At 49.1% G+C, this 21,061-nt stretch overlaps 2 protein-coding genes across 9 annotated transcripts in view; one reads left to right on the forward strand and one right to left on the reverse strand.

Annotated features, from left to right (window-relative positions):
* The window catches only part of DIDO1 (death inducer-obliterator 1), a 52,718-nt gene extending 41,599 nt beyond the window's left edge, over positions 1–11,119 (reverse strand). For 4 of the 8 annotated variants that reach the window (XR_010022991.1, XM_063091685.1, XM_063091693.1 and 1 more), the window contains exon 1: positions 1,728–1,803. The gene's annotated coding sequence lies outside the window, so the exon portion shown is untranslated. Of the gene's footprint in view, positions 1–685; positions 729–1,532; positions 1,685–1,727; positions 1,804–11,032 lie in introns of those variants that run through there. The other 4 variants (XM_063091654.1, XM_063091673.1, XM_063091663.1 and 1 more) reach the window with 4 other exon arrangements.
* A 234-nt stretch (positions 11,120–11,353) lies between these two features.
* GID8 (GID complex subunit 8 homolog) lies at positions 11,354–19,393 on the forward strand. The gene is made up of 5 exons (XM_063115378.1): positions 11,354–11,462; positions 13,754–13,883; positions 15,035–15,231; positions 15,544–15,741; positions 16,632–19,393. Exons 2-5 carry the CDS (start codon positions 13,766–13,768, stop codon positions 16,803–16,805), a joined length of 687 nt encoding a protein of 228 aa, XP_062971448.1. The 5' UTR covers positions 11,354–11,462; positions 13,754–13,765; the 3' UTR covers positions 16,806–19,393.
* The last annotated feature ends 1,668 nt before the right edge of the window (positions 19,394–21,061 follow it).

Raw genomic sequence — 21,061 nt, forward strand, 5'->3', positions numbered from 1 at the left:
AGAGATATTTTAAGGAAAACTCTCCTAATGGACTTCTGAGTCCACCAGACATGTGCCACAGTGCAGGGACCCAAGGACAAAAAAAACACATTTAATCTTTGCTCTTCAAAAGCCAAAAGGTAAGACATGTCTTGTTAACAAAAGTATAAAACAATCAGGACCTGGCACAAGTCACAAATAAATACTAAAGAGAACCACTCCCTTGATCTGCCCAGAACTGACCCCAAGGGGATGAGAACCCCATGGGCCTTAGAAAGACTTACAGTATCAACAGCAGGACCTGCAAACTCACCACCAAAGAAAACGGAAGCCAAAGTCCCCACTCCAACCCCACCCCCTCACATGAAGACAACCCATCCACCCGTCAAGGCCCACCGGACCACACTGAGTGCACCCTTCTCCAAGTCCCAATGACACGTTCTTAACACTCCATTGTGATGCTCACACACAAGTAGGCATGTGAGCTGTCTGCCAGGAGAGAAAGTGGTAACCATGGGTACTTACTAACAGGAGGCAGCCAATTACACAACTTAAAATATTACTTGTGCCCTTTCTTACCAGAACACAACTCATTTAGCTTGAAATGATCTGAATTTAATCAAATACTAGTAAGAGACAGCTTTTGGTGGGAAACCAGAGGAAATGAAAGATTCACATTATTTCAGGACAAGACGGGGTATCTTACCCATTAGACGCATTGTTAAAACAAGTCTGCATGAACATGCTCCTCCTGCCGACGTACACAGGCGGTAGGAAAACCAGCGAGATTAGGGTGAAGCGTTAGGAAGAAAGTGTCACAACACAGCTGGGGCTGGGTCTTCCTAGGTGACACTTTTGAGATGGCTACACTGTGTTTAACACAGGGAAACTGTGGGTCAGTTCCAGACTCACACAGGTATCCGTATCCTGACCCGAAGTGCCAGGAGACTGGGTCAGGGTCTTTCTCGGTCACTGCTGTGTCCCTACAGTTAACACAGCATGCGATAAATATCCACTGGGTAAATCAAGGAACGTATTTTACTTCCTTAAAACGCTGGCTAAGGCATCTTTCCTGGAGGCCCTCGAGTGTTCCCCAGGGCATGTGTGGCCCAGGGGAGACCGTGGGACACACAGGGCTCCGCAAATACGCGGGAAAGACCTCCAAGTCCCTTTTTCCTCCTGTGAAGCGCCCATACGAGCCCAATTCTCCTCCCCTCATGCGCGGGGAACGCGGACACGCTGCCGACGGCCCAGGCCCAAGTGACGCGTGACTCGTCTCCACCAGCCCATGGATTAGCTCGCGGGCCGCCGTCACCGGGCGCGGCTCTGAGCGCGCAAGCCGAGGCTCCTCGCGTAGCGCGATGGCGGCCCAGCGGGGACACACGCGGCGACGGCTCCGGTAGACATACGCGCACGCACACGCACGCACACCAGACACACACACAGACACACACACACACACACAGACACACACACACACACACACACACCCACACACACACACACGGCGGCCCGAGCGAGGCCGGCACCGCCAGGGCCGGAGTCGCACCGACCTGGGCGCGCGCCCCGCGGGCAGCCGACGCGCCTCCTCCCCGCCCCCGCCCGCCCGCGGGGCCGCCATCTTCTCGGCGGGAGCGGCTCGCGCAGGCTCCGCGGCTCGCAGCCAGCCGGGCTTGGACGCCGGCCTGGCCCGGCCTCGCCCCGTCCCCGGGGGCCCACCGCCCCTCCGGCGCCCGGGCGCCGCTCACCGGGCGCAGACCTCCGCGCCTCGCAGCCGTGTCCTCGGAGCGCGGCAGAACTAGAGCGGCCGGCCACCGAGACGCCGGGGCCAGAGCGGCGCCCCCGCGCGGCGGGCGGAAGCCGACTCCGCCCCGGCGCATGCGCACACCGCCCGCCCCGCTCCCGCTTCCAGCGAGGGTATCTCTCGGTCCCGAGCCCCAGGGTCCCCGGGACTGCACTCCGGCCAGGGGTTCACTCCTAGCACACAGGCACGCTCCTGGTCGGTAAGGACGGGGAGGCTCCTGGGCCAAGTCTGCATCAGAGGAGGCGGCGGAAGAGGAGAGCGGGAGCAAAGGCCCAGCTTTCCTCTTTCCAGGTCGCGCGCTTCTAACGTGGTCCCCTCCCGGCCCGCAGACGGGCTTTCTCCCGGACCTGCAGAGCCTGCCCACCGCATCCCTACCCCCGCCCCGTGCCAGAAATAAGGGGGTTGGGACGGCAGGGGCGCAGCGAGGAAGGGGCAGCCCGGCCGTCTCGGCTCCGGGCCCCACACGCAATTCAACCAGTGAACAGGCATTTGCCCGCGGGAGCTGGAGCGAACGACTGGACGCCTGCTGTCAGGAGTGCGGAAGGGCGGTCTGGAGAACGTCCTTCCTTCCACTTGGACTTTCTTCAGTCCACTTAATGCTGGAGTGACACCCATCACCCACACACGCCAGGAAACAGATGGGGTAGGGGGTGCAGCTATTGCTTCGAGGCATCACGGACAGTGGCCACTTGCCCTGAGGACAGAACAGTGATTCTCTTCCGGGAAGCAGGAACCCTCTAGCAAAGTGCAGTCAAGTTGTCCCCGGCACTGCAGAGGCCTCTGTGATGCTTTTGAGGGTGAACCAGGGGCTTGGGGCTGGTGTGCTCTTAAACGACGTATTAGTCCATTTTCTGTTGCTCATAACAGAAGACCTGAAACTGGGTAATTTATAAGAAAATGAAATTTATTCCTTACAGTTTTGGAGGCTGGGAAATCCAAGGTCCAGGGGCACATCTGGTGAGGTCCTTGGTGGGAATGACTACAGAGTCCCATGGCAACACACTCAATCACATGAAGGCAAGAGCGTTTTTACATGCTCACTTGCTCTCCCTATAAAAGCCACCATTCTACTCCCTGATAACCCATTAAACCACTAACCCATGAATGGATTCATGGATCCAGGAGGGTGCAGTCCTCAAGATCCCATCTCCTCTTACAGGCCCCATCTTTCAAATACCATAGTTGGATTTCCCACGCTCATAACATTGTTACAGTGGAAACTTAGTATTGTTACTAAGTTTCCAACAGTGAACTTTTGGGGAACACAATATTCAAACCACAGAAAGAAACATCTCTAAAGATTACAAGGCCTTACAGTTTCTGAGACAGACCATCAGTTGTCTTCAAAAGAATACAACAGTTTGTTCCTGCCAATGTGATCCGTCAGGACCACCCTCATTGAATCTGGCAGGGATGGTTTCAAGACCCTTCTGTCTTGATTGTGTCTTCAAGTTGAAAAGAGAGGTTTTTGCCCTCCGATATGGTGTACTGGGAATTTTAGAATCCAGACAGATGGGGTTGAAACCAGCTTGAACAAGCAGTGTGACCTTAGGCAAGCTGTCTGTAAAATGGGGGCTCACATGCTGCAGCCCAGGTGAAGACCACACGAGGATTTCCTACAAAAGGCTCTCTAAATGGAGGTGGTATGGAGGAACCTTCACCCAGCCCCTTCAGCTGAGGATCTTTAAATGAGGCAAAATCAGCTGCAATTTCTTTCTGCAAGAAGGTGAGATTTTTAAGAGATTTTAACTCTTGGGTGCAGGTTCAGCCTGGGCATGCAGAGAGATGAAAAGGTACTAAGAAAATAGAAAGGGGAGCCAGACAAGAAGTAATTGCAAGAAAGCTTAGACACTAGGGAAACCAAGTGGACAGAAGGGAAAAGGAAGAGAGAAACACTTGGGAAGAAAGTGGACCCCCACCTCCTCACTGCGGTACTCGGTGATAAACAGGATGCCTCTTATCCAGCAATTCCACAGGAACGTGCCCAGGGCTTCCTTGGAACTTGCCTCCTGTTCTAACTCTGGACCAGGGCCACACTGGGCGCTTCCCCTAGCGTATGTCGGCTCTGCTCCCAGGCCTGGGCTGCACCACTGCGGCCCCTGCCCACCTACCAGGAGACCATTTAGGTCAGCTTATCTGCAGCCACTCCTCATGGGAGTCGCTCCTCCCAGGTGAAGAAGGCATGGGAGAACTCCTTGGCTAAGGAAAACTTCCTCTTAATCGAATTAATTTTAAAAGCAAATCTCAGAGGAGGAAACAAAGTCTACAGTTGTCTCAAGAAATTCCTCCCTAAATATCCCCAATCCACAAACAAAAACCCCAGAGTGGTGCCGTTTTACAACAGGATGGGGCCCAGCAGGCAGGAGTGGCACCACGGCAGGGAGCTCAGGGTTGGTCCTCGCCGAAAAATACGACCGGGTGTACTACCGTTGCTGTCCACAACACGTCTGCAGAGTACGCAGACACCAGCTTCTGCCACCCCGCCCCTTGGAGAGTTTAGGGGAAGTCTGCAAAAGCGCAATCCGGGAAACTCAACAATCCTTTTAAAAACGGCTTCCCGCGCCTAACCCCTTCGTGTAACTCAGGGTCCGAAGAACACCCTGATACCAAAACAAAAACACCATGACAGAAATACTCAGGCAGTCTTTTACCGCGGTTTCCCCGCAGCCTGGTCCAGAGGAAGGAGCCCGCTCCCGCCACTCCGCACGGTCCCCCGGCGCGATGGGGAGAGGTGGGGGAGGAGCGGCGCCGAACCGGGCGGGGAGAGGGGCGGGGCGGTGTCGAGTCGTGGCCCGGGCCCCTCCGGCCCCGCCCCCCGCGCGGAGGGCCAGCCGCAGGCTCCTCTGGAGGTCGTGCAGGCGGGGTCATGGCCCGCGGGGCTCCGACCTTGCTGCCAGGCCCGCCGAGGCCCGAGCGCACAAGCCCTCAAGCCAATCAGTTTACTATCCACCCCTAAATCCACCGGCTCCCCCGGCCGGCCCATTTCCCAGAGATGGAATGTAGATCCCCAGAAAAAGGTCGATCTACCATTTCCTCATAGGGAAGGGGGCGGGCAGAGCTCTGCACCTGCACCCTCGAGGGCCTCTTCCGGTGCCCGGCATGGCCACCCCCGCCTCTGCGTCCTGGGCGACCATGACCGAGTCCTCCCTTAGCAGGCCATCTCCAGCTATGGTCAGATCTTCACTTACAACACCGGAGACTCTTTTTTTGCGTCTCACCACATTCCAAGACCGCAGGTGACTGGCACTGACTGTCCTTTTAACTATTTGTGGAATGAAACAGGTGAATGAAAAGGTAATTAGAAAATGCAACCCCGCCCCAGCCCCCAGGGATAGCAGATTCCAGGAAAAGACAAATCTGATATTTTCTTATTGCTAACAAAAACTTTGACCACTGTGTATACTTCTTGGAGAAACTCATGGATTTCCATACTTTTAAGCTGCACAGGAACCGCTGGCTTTAGATAAATCTAGGCGCACAGCGCAATCAACTCACCAGTGCTGGAAGGTCACAATCAAATTGGCTGCTGCTTCCACCCTGAGCAAAACACAACGAAGCACAAATCTGGCTCTTCCTAAGACAGCAGGCAGGCTGCCGTGCTCAAGCGCCTTCGTCCACGGGCGGGAACACCGCGTCCGTGCATCAGCAGCACCGTCGGGAAAGGCAGCTTGGCACAGACTACCCACTGAATGAATTCAGGGGAGTGTCGTTTTGAGACACCCGTCACAGTCACAGCAGCAAAGTGCAGAGGTTAGTGGGTAAGTTAAGGGGAAGTGGCAGGAAGAAAAAAGGGCCAGAAAACAAAAAAATTCAAGGAAAAACTTACAAGTTAAACTTTGTGCTCCAACCTCAAAGACCTAAAGAAAGTCCGCTGTAGAATGTGATGGCAGTACATGTTCAAAGTAGTAAATAAGAATCATACCAATTTTCTGTCTTGTAGGCAAAAGAATATGAAAGAATACAGAAGGGGAAGGAAAAGATGGGAGAAGGGAATCACCCCCATTAATGCTGTATCAAATAGTTTATATACACTGAATTTTTGTAGCTGGCATTAGGGATAGTGTCTTATCATTTGAACACTGTTGCTAGAAACCTATGCTGTGACTAACTTTCCTTTAAATTAGAAAAGCAACAAGGAATGGATCTTTGGTGGTTAGCCTCTATAAGTTAAGCAGGACAAGGCAGCTATAGACTCATGACAATATCTATAAACAAAGCAAAATGAACTGCATATAAGACAGGGAATTGAATCTAGAAATATTATACTCAGTTCTTCTACCAGAGGTCCATAGACAGAAAAAATAAGCCAAAGTATTTTTAAATCCCCTGCTATGTTTTCTAAGCAAGAGTGAACACATTAATTCTGAACCATGCTTATTACTTCTACTTCTGAGATTGTTTCACATTACTGAGATGTCTAAGTTTTCCCTGTGAGTTCAGTGAGAAGTAAAGAAAGCCAACTTCAGAAAAAATTAATATTTTAATAAGTGTAAGGCATAAAAAATATTTATCTAATTGGTTTCATCTCCTAACAGTCTTTAAAGGAACGCATCAAATAAGCAAGCCAAAATAACAATACCTGTATTAGTCTGTTCTGTTGCTTATAACAGAATACCTGAAAATGGGTAATTTATAAAGAGACAAAATTTATTTCTTGCAGTTTTGGAGGCTGGGAAGTCCACAGTCCAGGGGGTGCATCTGATGATGGCCTTCTTCTGGGTAGGAACTCCCTAGACAGTCCAGTAGTGACCAGGGTGTCACATGGCAAGAATGGGCTGAGCAAGAGAGATAACCTTCTCATTCACGCTTATAAAGCCATCAGAATTATGACATGATAACTCTTTACATCATAAGTGGATTAATTCATTCACGAGGGCACAGTCTTCACAATCCAATCACCTCTCAAAGGTCCCACCTTTCAAATACCATAATTGGACTTCCCACCCCCTTAACATTGTTACACTGGGGGTCAAGTTTCCAACACATGAACTTTTGGGGGACACAACTGACCCATACCAATGCCTGTAAGTCTGTAAGACTCTGACAAAAAGCAGTTTAAGAGTACAGCAGTTTCTTCCCAATAGGCCATTTACCCTTATAGGCTAATCATACCACAAAGTATACAGCAGAGAAAAGGGGAAAAACAAATCCACCAACTACTGAATTCCTAAACCTGCTGGTGAGCACCAGGAGAAAGATGCAGGAATTTCCATGAGTTAAGAGACTCGGTGGAGCAGGAAACCAATCCTGTGCCTCCAACACAGCCAGCTGCCTCTGCAGTCTGGGCTTCATGGGAGGGTGCAGCTACAACTGCACAGGCAAAAACTTAAGATATTTTTTTCATAAATGTAAATACTTAAAAAGTAAAAGAGACTTTTTGAAGTTAGTTCTAAATAGTGACCTTCCAGAGTTAGGATTTGACCAGAACAGGAATACTATTTAAATTAATTCCTGTTTTTGCCTGGTTCACAAAACAAAATGGGGACAGTGAAAGTGTATTTTGAAGGAAATACCAACAAGAATAACAGAGGCTGAGCTATTAAGGGTTTCCAAAGGACACCCAAAAGGGAAATTTAGTTTTATTCTGAATTTCAACAAAATCACTACCCATAAATTACCCTTCCAGAAACTTCTTGAGTCCCAAACTGAACCAAATGCTTCTAAAATTTAGAAATTGATGTGTCCAAAGAAGAAATAAGATCTGCATAAATCTGCCTACAGAAGGTGGAAGGCTAGAATGCTGCCTTTTATGGTTGTGTGGAGAAATGAAAAATCAGACATACTAAAGTTTCCTTCCAATAGAAAATAAGCATTTAAAGAGTAAATGTAAGAGGGTTTTAAGTAAAAGATAAAAAGCAAAAAACTGCCTCATCTTCTCCCTGCCAATCAGACATTTGATCAAAATTGCACTCACACACAAAAAATCCTTAAAACACGGAGATATAGTTATGCATGTCTATGTGTGTATATATACTTCTATATTTTGTGTTAATTTAAATAAAAAAGGCCAAATCCCAAGCTCATAGTGTCTATCAAATCCTGACCAGCCAGGTCTGAAGAGCATAGTCAAGCTCAGTATGAAACAGTGTAGAGACCATGATTGACTGGGTGCACTAAATAACTGCCACTCAAAATATTGTCTGTTTGGACTCTCCTACCCCTCTGCAATGGCTAGACTGTATCACTGCCCCCTTACCCGCTTTATTCCAGGTAACAATATGCTGGACAGTTTATTATGTCTCAACCTCAGCAGGACTTAAAGGGTTAAAAAAAAAAAATCAAGAAAAGTATTACTCTTGCTCTTACCCAACCAAACAAACGTATGACCAGTGCTTTCAGATTTAGTTGTATAATCTAGAAAAGGAAATAAAATCAGGCAAAGGAAGAGAGAGGAAGGGCCACCAGATCAAACAATCCCCACTCAAGATGCTTTATCGGGTCCTGGTTCAGCACAAACACATGGTATCAGAATATGTGTGGCAGAACAAAATGAAAATAAAATTCTTCCTTACTCCTTCCAACACCTTCACTAACTTAAAAAAATGTTGTGATTAAGTCTATGAAAATTGGAATCTAGGGATTTACTTGTGCTAGTGATTTTGAGCAACGACTATTGAAATATAAAGTATCCTGAAGTATCAAGTTTGCTTTGTCAAATTTCTTTGAAAGTCAGGTGTTCCAACAAATATGTAGGCATTTGATTTTATGCGTTTGGGTTCTGAGGGCAAAACAAAAATTCCACTGAAATAACATGGTTCTATAAAACATGACCTGAATAAAGGAAGCATTCTGTATTTTATTCTTAAAATGCTTTTCCCTTTTTAAAAACTCATTAATATTCTTTTAAGACTCATACCTTGAACAGCTCTCTTTAAAGGACTGCTAATCTCTTTCAGAATGAAACGGTTTCTCAAGTTCAAAGCCACCACCTTGGCTTGCAGAACAGCCTGGCCCACATGGCTAGCCTCTCAGCGAATGTGTTGGGCCAGGCCCACAGCATCCCTCTTCCACAGGCCCATGTCTTTCAGATCAAGAAGCTCAGCCAGTTCATGGACCTGCCAGGCTGAAATCTCAGTCAGTGCCCCAGATGGTAATCAATGTGGTTCTGCACCCACCGCCTCTTCCTGCACCCATCGCCACTCCCGCACTCTTGGTGCCACTGCATGCTGCTGTTTTCAGGGCTCTGGCCAGATGCCCTCCCCCGTCTCTGCTCCATATACCCTCCATGGAGATCTCATGCACACCTGGCAGTAGTTACCTCCATATCTGCCTGGATCTGATCCATTCATTCCCCTGCTCCCCTGGCATCTCCATTTGGATGCCTCAAATGCAACTCAAAATCTAAAGCATGCAGAAAAGAGCTCATGATTTCTGATACCGAACCCCCTTCCCCAATCCAGGCCCTTCTCTGGTGTTCCCTATTCCATGCATGGTCCCACCATATAAACCCAAATGAACAAGCCAGAAGCCTAGAAATTAACCTTGACCCTCCTCCTCCCTCAGCCACCTCTCCTGCTACTTCAATGGTTTGTATGACCTGGTCCACCAGCTCACTTCTCTCCACATCTGCTGCATGGCCCTAATCGTATATGGAAGTGTGAATCGCATTAGCTGTCTTCACCTCACCCCGGCTTTCCATTCGCAGTACATCATTCAACTTCTTGCTCCCACCAATAACTGTCAAATGGGCAGTTTTGGTTACTGTCACGGTGGATCTCCCTGCTGCCGAGGAGGCTAATTACAGCTTCTTGAAACTCTATGCCCTAAGGCTTCCTGGAAAGCCCCAGATTCTTATCAAGACTAGGACCACTTCTCTGTTGCCTTAATGGTTAACTTCTTCCTTAGTGACCATATTTGCTGTTCTCCTGGATTCTGGACTTAATCCGTTCCTCGTCTCTATGCACTTTCTCTGAATCTACATATCAACTCTCAATTCCAGCCCTCATCTTTCCCCGGAGCTTTAGGTGTATACCACAGGCTCCTCAAGTTCAGCATGGCCCACACTCAGCTCCTCGTCCTTCCTTCCTCAAACTCCATCTCCTTTCTCATGCTCGTTCACCACCTCATCAATCAGGCTGCCCATCTGAGCATCTTTCTGGACCTCTGTCCCTTGCTCCCACAAACTGTCAGTCACGACGGACTGCTCATTTCCCTAACTAAAGGTGTCTCCTTTTCCACTTTTGCTACTACTGCTTCCAGTTAAGTTCCCCGTTGTCATTCACTCATTTATTCCTTCATTTACTCAATGTTTATTAAACTTGTACTATGTACTACACGCTTCGGCTACAATCGGGTACGTCACAGTTCCTGTGAAGCTTACGCTTTTGCAGTGAATCGTAACACACTCTCAGTGTCAGTGACAGGGGACAGCGTGTTAAGAGCTACGACAGGACAGCTTAGGGTCCCATGGGAGCAGAAAGGTGAGGCACTAAATCCGGCTTTCTTCTGGGAAGATTTCCCCAAGAAAGCCCCATATCTGTTGAGAAGGAGTTGGCCTCGTGAGACCCGGAGAGAAAACAGAGCTCGGTGAACCTAGAGAACCTCGAACAGGTCCGGCGGCCGGAGCAGAGAGCAGGGGTAGGAGGCTGTGAGCTGTGCCCACGGGTAACGTTACGCAGGCGACTGGGGAGTCCCTGAAGGGTGTTAGGATAACAGCGACAGTGAGAGATGGCTTTCGGAGAGACCACCCTGTCCGCTGTGCGGACTGCAGAGAGGGGGTGGGCGGCACGCAGGTTCAGACGCGGTGGCGGCGCCCGGAACGGGGAAGGCGCGCGGCCAGACGGGGGTGCGGACGCGCGGCCGACGCCAGGCGTGGACACCTCGGACCCGAAGCCCGGCTCGTCCAATCGAGGGAGGTGTCCTCGCTGCTCGCTACCGTCCAACCCGTCTGCCGAGCGGGACTCACTCTGCGGGGACAGCCCAGCGCCGACTCGGACGGAGCTGGGTTCCCTCTGCCCCGGCCCACCTCAGAAGCGCGCGAGGCCCCGTCGGCCAGCACCGGCTGCGCGCTCCAGCCCCCGGCAAGGGAGACTCGGCCGACCGGCCCGCATTCGTCCCCGCGCCGAGAGGGCCCATGAGTTCGGCCAGCACGCCCAGGAGTACCCCTCCCGCGTGCCCGAGGCCTCCTCCCGGCGCCGCCCAGGCCGGCCGCCAGTCGGGAAGGAATGCCCCCCTCAAGGCATCCGGCGCCTTCCCCCGCCCGCCCCGTCCCCTCCAGCCTCACACAAACGACGGGAAAGGAGCTGGGACCTTAGCCTCCGACTTAGTCTAGACGTCGCCGTCCCCGCGCTAGGTGTCCGCTCTCCGACGTCCTCGCGGCGGCCATCTTGCCCAGGGCAGGCCGACGCCTTTTGACTCTCGCGCCAACCCGTAGAGCGAGGGCGCCGTGAGGGGTGTTCTGCGCAAGGACGGAAGCTGCGGCTCTGCGCTTCCGGGCAGTCGTCCGCCTCGCCCATCGCGGTTGTGCTTCATTGGCTGCCGGCTCGAGATCCTGCGGTCTCGCGAGAGGCGGCTCGTGGGAGGCCGCCGGTGCATGCGCCTTCCCGCTTCCCGCCCCCCCCCGCGGCCTCCGCCTCCGTCGCGGCCTCCTTCTCCGCCCGCTCGGGGCCCCCGCCGCCGCCCCGGCCGCGGAGTCGCCGCCGCCGCCCAGACCGCGCCGAGCGGAAGGCGGGATCCTACGGTAAGATGGCCGTGGCGGGCCGGGTGTTTCCGCGGGGCCGGGCCGGGAGCGGGCGCAGTCCCCGGGGCGGGGTGGGCCCCCTCCACGGCGTCTCTGGGGCGAGGCGGGTTCATGGCAGAAGCGCGGGGGAGTGACCCCAAGCCGGGAGCCCGCGTCGCCGTGTGCGGAGCGGGTGGCCTTCCCCGGGACGCAGCGTCGGTCCCCGCGGACGTCTCGCCGCTGCGGTCTCCCACTCGAGCACTGCGCGCGGCGGAGCGGGCCGCCACGGTGGGTCCCTGGTTGCCTTTGGTGGTTGTGAACACAGACGTGACGTCGGGTGTGCGGGTGACTTGCAGCCACGAAGGTGGACTTGCAGAGGGACGGCGTGTTGGTTTCCTCCCTCCTGCCCACTCCGGCCTCCAGGAGCTGGATACGCGGTCGCGGCCCTCACTGAGCCTGGGCACTCTCTCCCGGGGCTCTTGGCTGAAGTCTCGGCTTTAAATGCCGTCTTGTGTGGGGGTGGGCTTCTGATGAGCGTCGCGGCGCCAGCCTCGGGCTCTGGTCCAGACGCCTGCCCGACTTCTCCAGCTGCTCGTCTGTTGGTGACCCCAGACTTGCCCCGCTCCTCCACCCTGTTCCTCTCCCGCTCGCCGCTCCTCGTTTTGGCCGCATCCTTCAAGGCCTCACACTGGAAACCTCCGGTCGTCCTCGGTTCTTCCTTTCTTCTGTCACTTCTTGTGCAGTCCAGCAGCAACCACTGACTCCAGGCACCTCGATCTGGCCATGTCTTTCCCCCTCTTCTGCCTCTGTCCTCTCTCGGGTGTCTCCTTACGGGACTTGCTCAGCTCTCACCCCCCTGCCTTCGCCCCGCTGTCAGCTGGGAAACTAGAGCCGTCTTTTACTGTTTTAATTTACTGAAGCAATTTGGCACAGACTTTGTATAAAGTAATATCTATAACGTACATGTTAGTGACTAGCCATAAAACAGGATGGACAGTGGCGCTTACCACTCATCTCAGGAGCCCAGCTGGTATTCCCAAAGCTGCACTGCCCCCTCTGTGGCCTCTGCCCTTTGCCCTTCCTCCCACAGGTAGCCACCTTCTGAGTGCCAGATTTCATATGAGCCTTTGGTAGGTATTTATTGCCAAAGACGAATCATGTAGTTTGTCTTGTTCTTTACAAAACTCACACCAGACTCCGGCCTCTGCGGCAACTCGCTCTTCCCACTTTGTTGTATGAGTTGTCCCCGTGACGGTGTGTGAGTTCATTTGTTTTAACAGCTTTATTAAATTCTGTTGTGTAAATACATGACCACAGTCTTTTCTTGGCAATGCTAAAATCCAAGTATCTTTGAAACCAAAAGTTGTTTTGTTTTTTTTTCAATCTCTTTGATGGCAAAACCTGAGCTGGTGAAGTTTAATAGCCTCCATTCCACACATTTCACTATAGAAATAATGTCTGATTATGGGGTGCTGCCTCTGACCCCAGTGAGGCTGTTAAATGGTAAATTGTGGCATATAATCTTTGTACAGTCTGAAAAATTCTGAATTCCAAAACATATCTGCTTGGGGGTTTTAGACAGGGGATTGTGACACTGTACACCACAGTCCTTTGTCCATGCTACTGTTGAAAGGACATTTGGGTGTGTGGCTTCCACATTTCTGCCATTTTGAACAGTGCTTCTATGAACAGGCTTGTCTGTGTTTGGTGCACACTGGTGAGTTTTTCTAGCATGTAAATTTGGCAGGAGTGGAATTGCTGGATTGTAAAGAGCATACATGTTCCACTTTACAGAGGACACCAGATTGTTTTCGAAATACCAATCTGTTTTCCTGATACCAGAGTAAGAGTTCAAGAGAACTCCACATCTTCCCTGACACTTGGTATTGTCAGACTTGTTCATTTCTGTCACTCTGGTGGGTGTACGATTGCAGCCTTCTTTTTAGCACATGCATTATAGCATGTACTTCTTTAGCTTATAACTCTCCAGTGGCTGCCCTTTGCACTTAGAGGACTATCAGCTTGTAAGGCCTTACTCAATCTGACTCCAGCTCACCTCTTGGCCTCTTAGTTCTAAGACCTTTGGCTTTTCTTACATTCTTCCTACCTTTTAAACACCCCAACCTTCTTGCCGTTGCCCAAACATGTGTTTGGGCCTCAGGCCCTTTGTGCTTGTTTTTCACAAGATTTGAAATATCTTCCCATTCTCTCCTTTTATTTCTTACTACATCACTCTGTGTTATTTTCTGAAATGACCACAATGGCCATAGAATTCTTTATCAATTCTTTAAGTGTTATTTTTTTTCCTGTAGAAATAAATCAGAATGAGTTATGCAGAAAAACCTGATGAAATCACGAAAGATGAGTGGATGGAAAAGCTCAATAACTTGCACGTCCAGCGAGCAGACATGAATCGTCTCATCATGAACTACCTGGTCACAGGTAATGGCTTATAGTAAGGATGCTACCACTTGAACATTAGCCTCTCTTGTACACACAGGTAATACTTTACCATGTGATGGTAAAGTTACACTTTGTTCAGACATTATAAACACGCAGTGCTAACCTGATAAATTTGTGAATTATCATGTTAAAGATAACCTTTTCTGGAGATGATATAATTATTCCTAAGGCAAAAACCTGTTTCTTGGCCTTTGATGGTTTTACAGTTATATAATCAAAAGGTAACTAAGACTGTTCTGAAGTACCTTTAAAGCATGAATAATTGGTCTCTTTTTGCCATTCCAGAATAGTGGCCTGTTTGTAAGTGTGCCCAACTCAGAAGAGGGAAGGGAGGGTGGAAGTGTGCAGAAGGAGGAACACTCAGCACCCTCCCCGACACTGGGGAGGAAGTAGGTCATTGCCGCTGGGGGTGCGAAAATCCACGTTTTCAAAAGGCATAAAGCGAAAAATAAGTCTCCCCCATTAGTCTCCAGTCCCCCTCCCAAATTATCTCTGTGAAGGTTTTTTGAAAGGTGATGAAGAAGTGCAGGCTTGTCCTTGTGTGTGTGTGAGCGGGCGGGTATGTGGTGGATACACCAGGTCTGATGTCGGAAAGAATTGCAGACTCACGCTAAGAGGTGGGAGTCAGCAGGCTGCCATAGAGGCCCAGCCGGTGTGTCTTGCCTCACCTGGAACCAGACCTGCAGCTTCTGGCATCTGGACCTGTAACATCAGCCTTCTTAAAGGAGTTCACACCAACACACTGGGCTAGCAGTCGTTCTGACCTCTGGCTGATAGGTCAGAGTTTTTTGGGGGTAGAAATGAATGAAGCATATGCTTTGCATTTTCTATATTTCCAGGGCATAACTTGTGAGCACCACGCTCACCCAGTGAGCGAACCGGCCATCCATATATGGGATCCGAACCCGTGGCCTTGGTGTTATCAACACCACACTCTACCGAGTGAGCCACGGGCCGGCCCTCCAGGGCATAACTTGTAAACCACAAAGATATTAATACCAAGTCCCTAAGAAAGTGTGGTTCATATGGGAGGTTACTTAATTGAAGGAATTGGGCTTTCTAGAGATGCAAAGTCATTATGTCAGTTCCTTGCTAACTTTCCTAGCAGTGAATGTGGTTTTCATTTTCAGAGGGCTTTAAGGAAGCAGCAGAGAAGTTTCGAATGGAATCTGGGATTGAACCCAGCGTAGATCTAGAAACACTTGATGAGCGAATCAAGATCCGGGAGATGATACTGAAAGGCCGGATCCAGGAGGCCGTCGCACTGATCAATAGTCTCCACCCGGAGCTCCTGGACACAAACCGGTACCTTTACTTTCATTTGCAGGTGAGTTTCAGCAGTGGGTAGTCTGGTTTACAGGCACTTGATAACTTAAGGTTGTTTGCAATGACTCTGAAATAACTAGGCTAATTTGCAACAAAGGGTATTGTTTTAATTTATGTGGGGGAGGGGTTTGAATTAGCTGCTGTTTTATGTTTTTCAGAAGCTATTTTTTGCTTTGAAATGCAAATAACTCAGAGATGCTAGAAAAATCTCTCCTTTGAGATGTCCTTTTGACTGGAACCAAGTTCCACACTACATGATGTCACTCACCTGGGCGTGTGTTGATTAAGCTTGTTTGTCTTTGCTGTTGACCAGCAACAGCATTTGATTGAGCTGATCCGCCAGCGTGAGACAGAGGCGGCGCTGGAGTTCGCCCAAACACAGCTGGCGGAGCAGGGTGAGGAGAGCAGAGAATGCCTCACGGAGATGGAGCGCACTCTGGCCCTGCTGGCCTTTGACAGCCCTGAAGAGTCGCCCTTCGGAGACCTCCTCCACATGATGCAGAGGCAGAAGGTAGAGCTTGCTCGGGGAACGTCCTCCTTGCTCACCCTCAGTGGATGTTCAAAAGGGGGTTCTGTGACGATGCCAGGCGTGGTGCATTTGTGGGGTAGAATGAGAGACAGGTGACTTCTGGACACGGGACACCATGGTATGGTAGCAGCAATTCCTCCCTAACTTTTAATCTTATCTTGCTAAACTAGGAAATATTGTAGCTATTAGGAGGGAACTTTAAAAAGTTCATGTAAAAATTCAATTAAAAGTTAATACAAACCTTTCCATGAACTTTTTGAAGTACCCCTGTATATGCCATTCAGACCTCTTTGCCGATTTATTTAACTTTTTTCCTGTTTATTTGGAGACTCTTAGAAACAGATGTCTTAAGTCTTTTTAACTGAAAGTCTTGTGTTTTCTTCTGGAACTTAACTCTCTTCTCTGCTGCTTGAGTGTCCAGTACACATGACAGCTTGTCGTTCCCAGATCCAGGTGTCTGCTGCCCCATCCCAGACTCACCCCTCCCTGGCTCTGCCTCCTGTGGAAGGACTGGCCTCCTTCCACAGGGGCGGGTGAGGATCCACCCGAGATATCCTCTTGAGGCTCACTAGGGGGATCTTACATCGCCCCTGCACCAGTCTGTCCTCTCTCGGTCCCCTCAGCACTTTGTTCCAGCCTCACTTGTGGCAACAAACTGCCCTTTAGGCCGGATGTGACATTTGCCAACCAGACTATATGCTTAGGGCGAAGACCGAGAGTGCCTTCCAGTTACGGGCTTATTGTTTGTTTAAGTAAACAGCCAGCTTCCCAGGTAGAGATGGCTTCTGAGAGTGTAAAGTGCACATCACTAATGGCCTCTTCCTGCACATGCCCCATGTGTCTGGCTGTTTTATGGGGTATTTGTCTTCTAGGTGTGGAGTGAAGTCAACCAGGCGGTCCTGGACTATGAGAACCGTGAGTCAACGCCCAAGCTCGCAAAGTTGCTGAAACTGCTGCTTTGGGCTCAGAGCGAGCTGGACCAGAAGAAAGTGAAGTACCCCAAAATGACAGACCTCAGCAAGGGCGTGATTGAGGAGCCCAAGTAGGCTGTGTGGGCAGACCCAGCATGTCCCTGTGGCCCGGGCTCACGTCCATCAGTCTACGACTGGAAGATTTTTACTGCAGTAGAGAACTCTTTTTCTCCCCTTGTGCTTTTTTTTTTTGACCTGGCATCTTTTTTAAAGAGAAAAATGGCCCTTTTAAGCGCTGGAAAATGCGTGGTGAAAGACACCGTCTGTGTGGAAGCCTGACACAGACTGCATGCCGCAGTGCCTGCTTTAGAGCTGGGCAGCTGTGGTTTGCCCTCCAGCGCTCTCGGAACTGTGGCTGCTGAGGACTCTGCCTGCCGCTGAGTGCTGCATCTTTAGGGACATCGGGTAAGCTTAAGGCCTCTTGCTCCGAAGTATATGAAAAGCACTGATGACAATTTTGCTTTCTGTTAGCTCGTAGGCAGACAGCATGTGTTCTTAACTCTCCTGGGTCTTGTCAGGCCTTCATCTACAAGTTTTTCCTTACACCTTTGGTTCTTTGCTTTTTCTTTTTTCCCATAGGAAAAAATATATAGATTTGTAAATCCTAATTCAAAGATTTTGTGTGAGGGTATCGAGTTTGATTTCTTTTTCCCTTTCATCTGGGTTGTGTGGATTTTGGGGAGATGTGTGTGTGAGGGGTGGGATTATGTGGTTTTTAATTTTTTAAATATATATTTTGGTGCTTTATGTGATAAGAGACTCATTCATAGTGGATCAATGAACCATCTCTTCTGGGCAGTTTTGTTGAAAATAAAGGTTTCTCTTTAATTTCAAGAATGATCAAAATGGCCTCTAAGAAGTTTTAATCATCTCAAGCAGCCTTTGTTGTCAGGGCTGACTTTCCCCTGTGGCAATGGCAGTGGCATCGGCTAGCACCTGAAGCTGAAGACTGTGGTGCCCAGCCCTGTGCTCAGGGAGCGGCCTTTGTGAGAGCAAGGCAACCCTGGTGCTGATGCAGACGGCGTGGCCTGGCAGGAAGAATGCATGTCCAGCCCCAGTGATCTGCACTTCAGCATCTCAGAGCAGCTTCTCATCTTTTATTTCATCGTCAACCAGTTCTGCAGATGTCCTGCTCTGCTCCCTCACAGATTGTCTTCTGCTCAGTGGAGTGCAGGAGGGAAATGGCCCGACCTGGGATGGTGTGGTCAGTGCAGTTGGTGGGTGTGTGCCTATGTAGCCCAGAGCACGATGTGCGTTTGGATTCGCTGCAGTGGACCACCTGGAGCTGAGCATCTGTGCCTAAGCAGGGATGAAAGTCATGTTGTGGATAGCCACAGAATTGCCGACACATCAGAGCGGGTCTTGTGGACTCGTGGTGACGGTGCGGGCACCGTCCTCAGATGTGGGATGCTGTTAGTGCTGACTTGGAGGACCTGCTCGCCTTACTCTTAAGCAGCAAGAGGTACCTTGACAAGTGAGGTCAGGCTGGGGCGTGATCACCAGCTCACCAGCACCCACGTGGCCGGGGCTGCCTCTCCTGGGCTGTCTGCTGATCCTGGAGCATCTGCTGTCTTGTCCTCTCCACTCGTTGCTTTCCTCTCTCACTTGGAGCCTGGTGGGGTCGTGTTTCCAAGCTCTCTACTTCCACTTTCCGTGGTAGGAGCTTTTGGCAGTACTTATTTTTACTTACATTGTTTATGTAATTTAGCAACAGATGCAAAGATAAAACTTGCATTGATTATAAAACCATTCTAGCCTCCAGACTGACCCTTCTTGTAGCCCATTTGATTTTGTGAGGATGATGTACCCAGGCAGGCAGGGGTCCTCCCCTTACCTCCTAGAAATGGTGTTTCGACTCCACTCCTGCTGTCTCAGTAGTCTTCAGATGTTACTTTTTTTTTAGGATTATTTCCTCTGGGGTTTGAGAATAATAATAAGTTAGAGCAAAAAAGTTTTAATCTTCAGGTAATTGATAGGTTAAATATAGCAGAATCTGGAAGAAAAACTAGGTAGAGATAAAACTACATTTTTTGAAAAGCACCAGATAATTCAGCATATTCCTAATTATCTTGTTAGTGTATATAAGACCTCTTACGTGAATAATTAGTATGTAATCAATCTGACATGTTCTCAAGGTCAGAGGGTGTGCGATGTGTAGTGAGGGAAAGCTCGTCTGCAGGGGTCATATGCACAGACTATCAGGACAGGATGGGGTTCATCACATGCATGAAACGTTAACGATGTGGTTATAAGACAAAGTGTTGGTATCTTATGTACCAGTTCAACCAGTGTGTAGCTTGATAAGCCAGTGCTAAAATCCAATATGAGCTAAATGTTAGACTCAAATTTCAGATATTGTTTTCTCTACCTTTGTTTAAGAGCCAGACTGACTTCTCCCATGGTTGTTAGTGGACTGGAGTCTCCTGAGGAAGTGCTCCTTAAACTTGTCCTGTTTGCGACCTCTTTGCAGTCAGCGAACAAAAGCAAGCAAGCAAGCCACTTTGGATAATGAACATTCAGTATAATTCAGTTTTTCTACTTGGTCTCACTTGGATCTCATTGTTGTGTTTATTAAAATGTAGTTATGTTTTACAGAGTAGTTTATTTCTTCTTTTTACGCCTTCTGGTGGAAAGTGCCTTGAAATAAATAAAATTTGAGAATATTCTGCTACTCTGTGTTCCTGATATCATGAAGTCATGTGGGGAATAACCCCTAGTTTGGAATCTTTTCAAAGCGTAGTGATTATTGCAAAGCAAATGAGAACTAATATATTTCACTATTTGAATTAAGGTTTCCAGGTTTTAGAAAAGGCAGATGTTGATCAGGACTGGTATTTGAGGGCAAAGTCTCCATGGTACCTGGCTGAAGACTGGTGGCCCTGTGCATGTGGAAACAGCACACCAGAGTCCACTGAGGCCTGGGCAAGGCCAAGCTCATCTTTCTGTGCAGTCAAGACATGATCCGATCATCTAGGCAACAAATCAACAGAGTAACCATTATTCTGTCAGAAAGAAGAAATCCAGGGTTATCAGAGGTGGGAGCGGGGAGGGAGAGGGTGTTGGGGAGAGAGTGAACAAGGGGCATAAAGAATAAGTAACAGTTTTGTAACTACTTGTGCTAGGAATATTGATTCAATCAACATATGTCAATGCTGAGCCCCCAAAATATGTATAATCAATTATGATTCAATAAAAACAGAAAAAAAATTTTTAAAAAGACAGTCTGAAAACACATAGGGAAAATATATCGAGCACAGTTTTTCTAAGGCAATGGGATGTCTTTATTTTCTTATTTCTGTACGCTGTTAGTTTTGGAGAGTGGAGGAACCAAGGGTTCCAGCAAGAATCTTACACATTTTGTGATAAAGACAATGACATCCTTGGAATAAGGAAGCAGGATTCCCTTCTGGGGTGTCACTGTCAAGTCTCAGTGTGAACACAGACCAAACTAGAAGCCTCAGGTGAACAGGGGCCTCCCACTTCCCTGCTGATGGAAGGTGTTGTGTGGTGTGTAGCAGGCGGTCACCATCACAGGGCTGGAGGCAGTGGGTGGTGCCGTGGCCTGTCATCGTGGACCTGCAATAATTGCTGCTCAGTTAACATGTTTTATTCTGATACATGGAGATTATTTTTCACAACAGGTATGTTTTTGCTTCAGAAATCTGTATTGCTTTTTCAGATTTCCAGTAAATTGTATCATCAGCGTTAGTCATTTAAAATCCTTTGTTAAACTATACCCAGCTCTAGTACATTTGTGCCTGTTCAATTCTGTGACTCTATTACCTGAGACATATGTGCCTCCCTCCCCCACATGTTTTGAAAAATGCAGAATAAGTTGCTTTTGGTACCTGTTTTTAATTTGGTAGTAAAAGTTTTTACATTTTTCTCAATGGTTATCTGAAAGCTCTTTTCTTCCATTAAGGTATTTTAATAAGAACAAAGAATTAAATTAACATATTTGTATTGAATGTTGGTGTTAGAATTGGTCGGTAGAAGGAAACTTCAGTTTGATGAAACTTTGTGCTTTGGTTTCCATCTGTCTCCGCTGTGACAGTGCTTGCCTTTTTGGTATGTGTGTGTTTCGTGTAAATGTACGTGTTTAGTTTGAAATCTGTCATCTGTTCTCTAGAGCTGTGGCACTTAGGTTTCGTAGACGAGTCTCCTTTTTGTGAAGGAAGAGAACTTTTTGAGCCGACCCACTGCATGATTTTAAGCTGAATTGGAATAGCCTAAGTAGTGTTTTTTAGTTCCAAACATCAAAAATAGGGGAATACTACGACACAGCCCCGTGTAGATCACTCAGCCAAACATCCCAACAGCCAGTGGCTAAA

The sequence above is a fragment of the Cynocephalus volans genome, chromosome 1 (assembly GCF_027409185.1).
Source record: "Cynocephalus volans isolate mCynVol1 chromosome 1, mCynVol1.pri, whole genome shotgun sequence".
Taxonomy (NCBI): Eukaryota; Metazoa; Chordata; class Mammalia; order Dermoptera; family Cynocephalidae; genus Cynocephalus; species Cynocephalus volans.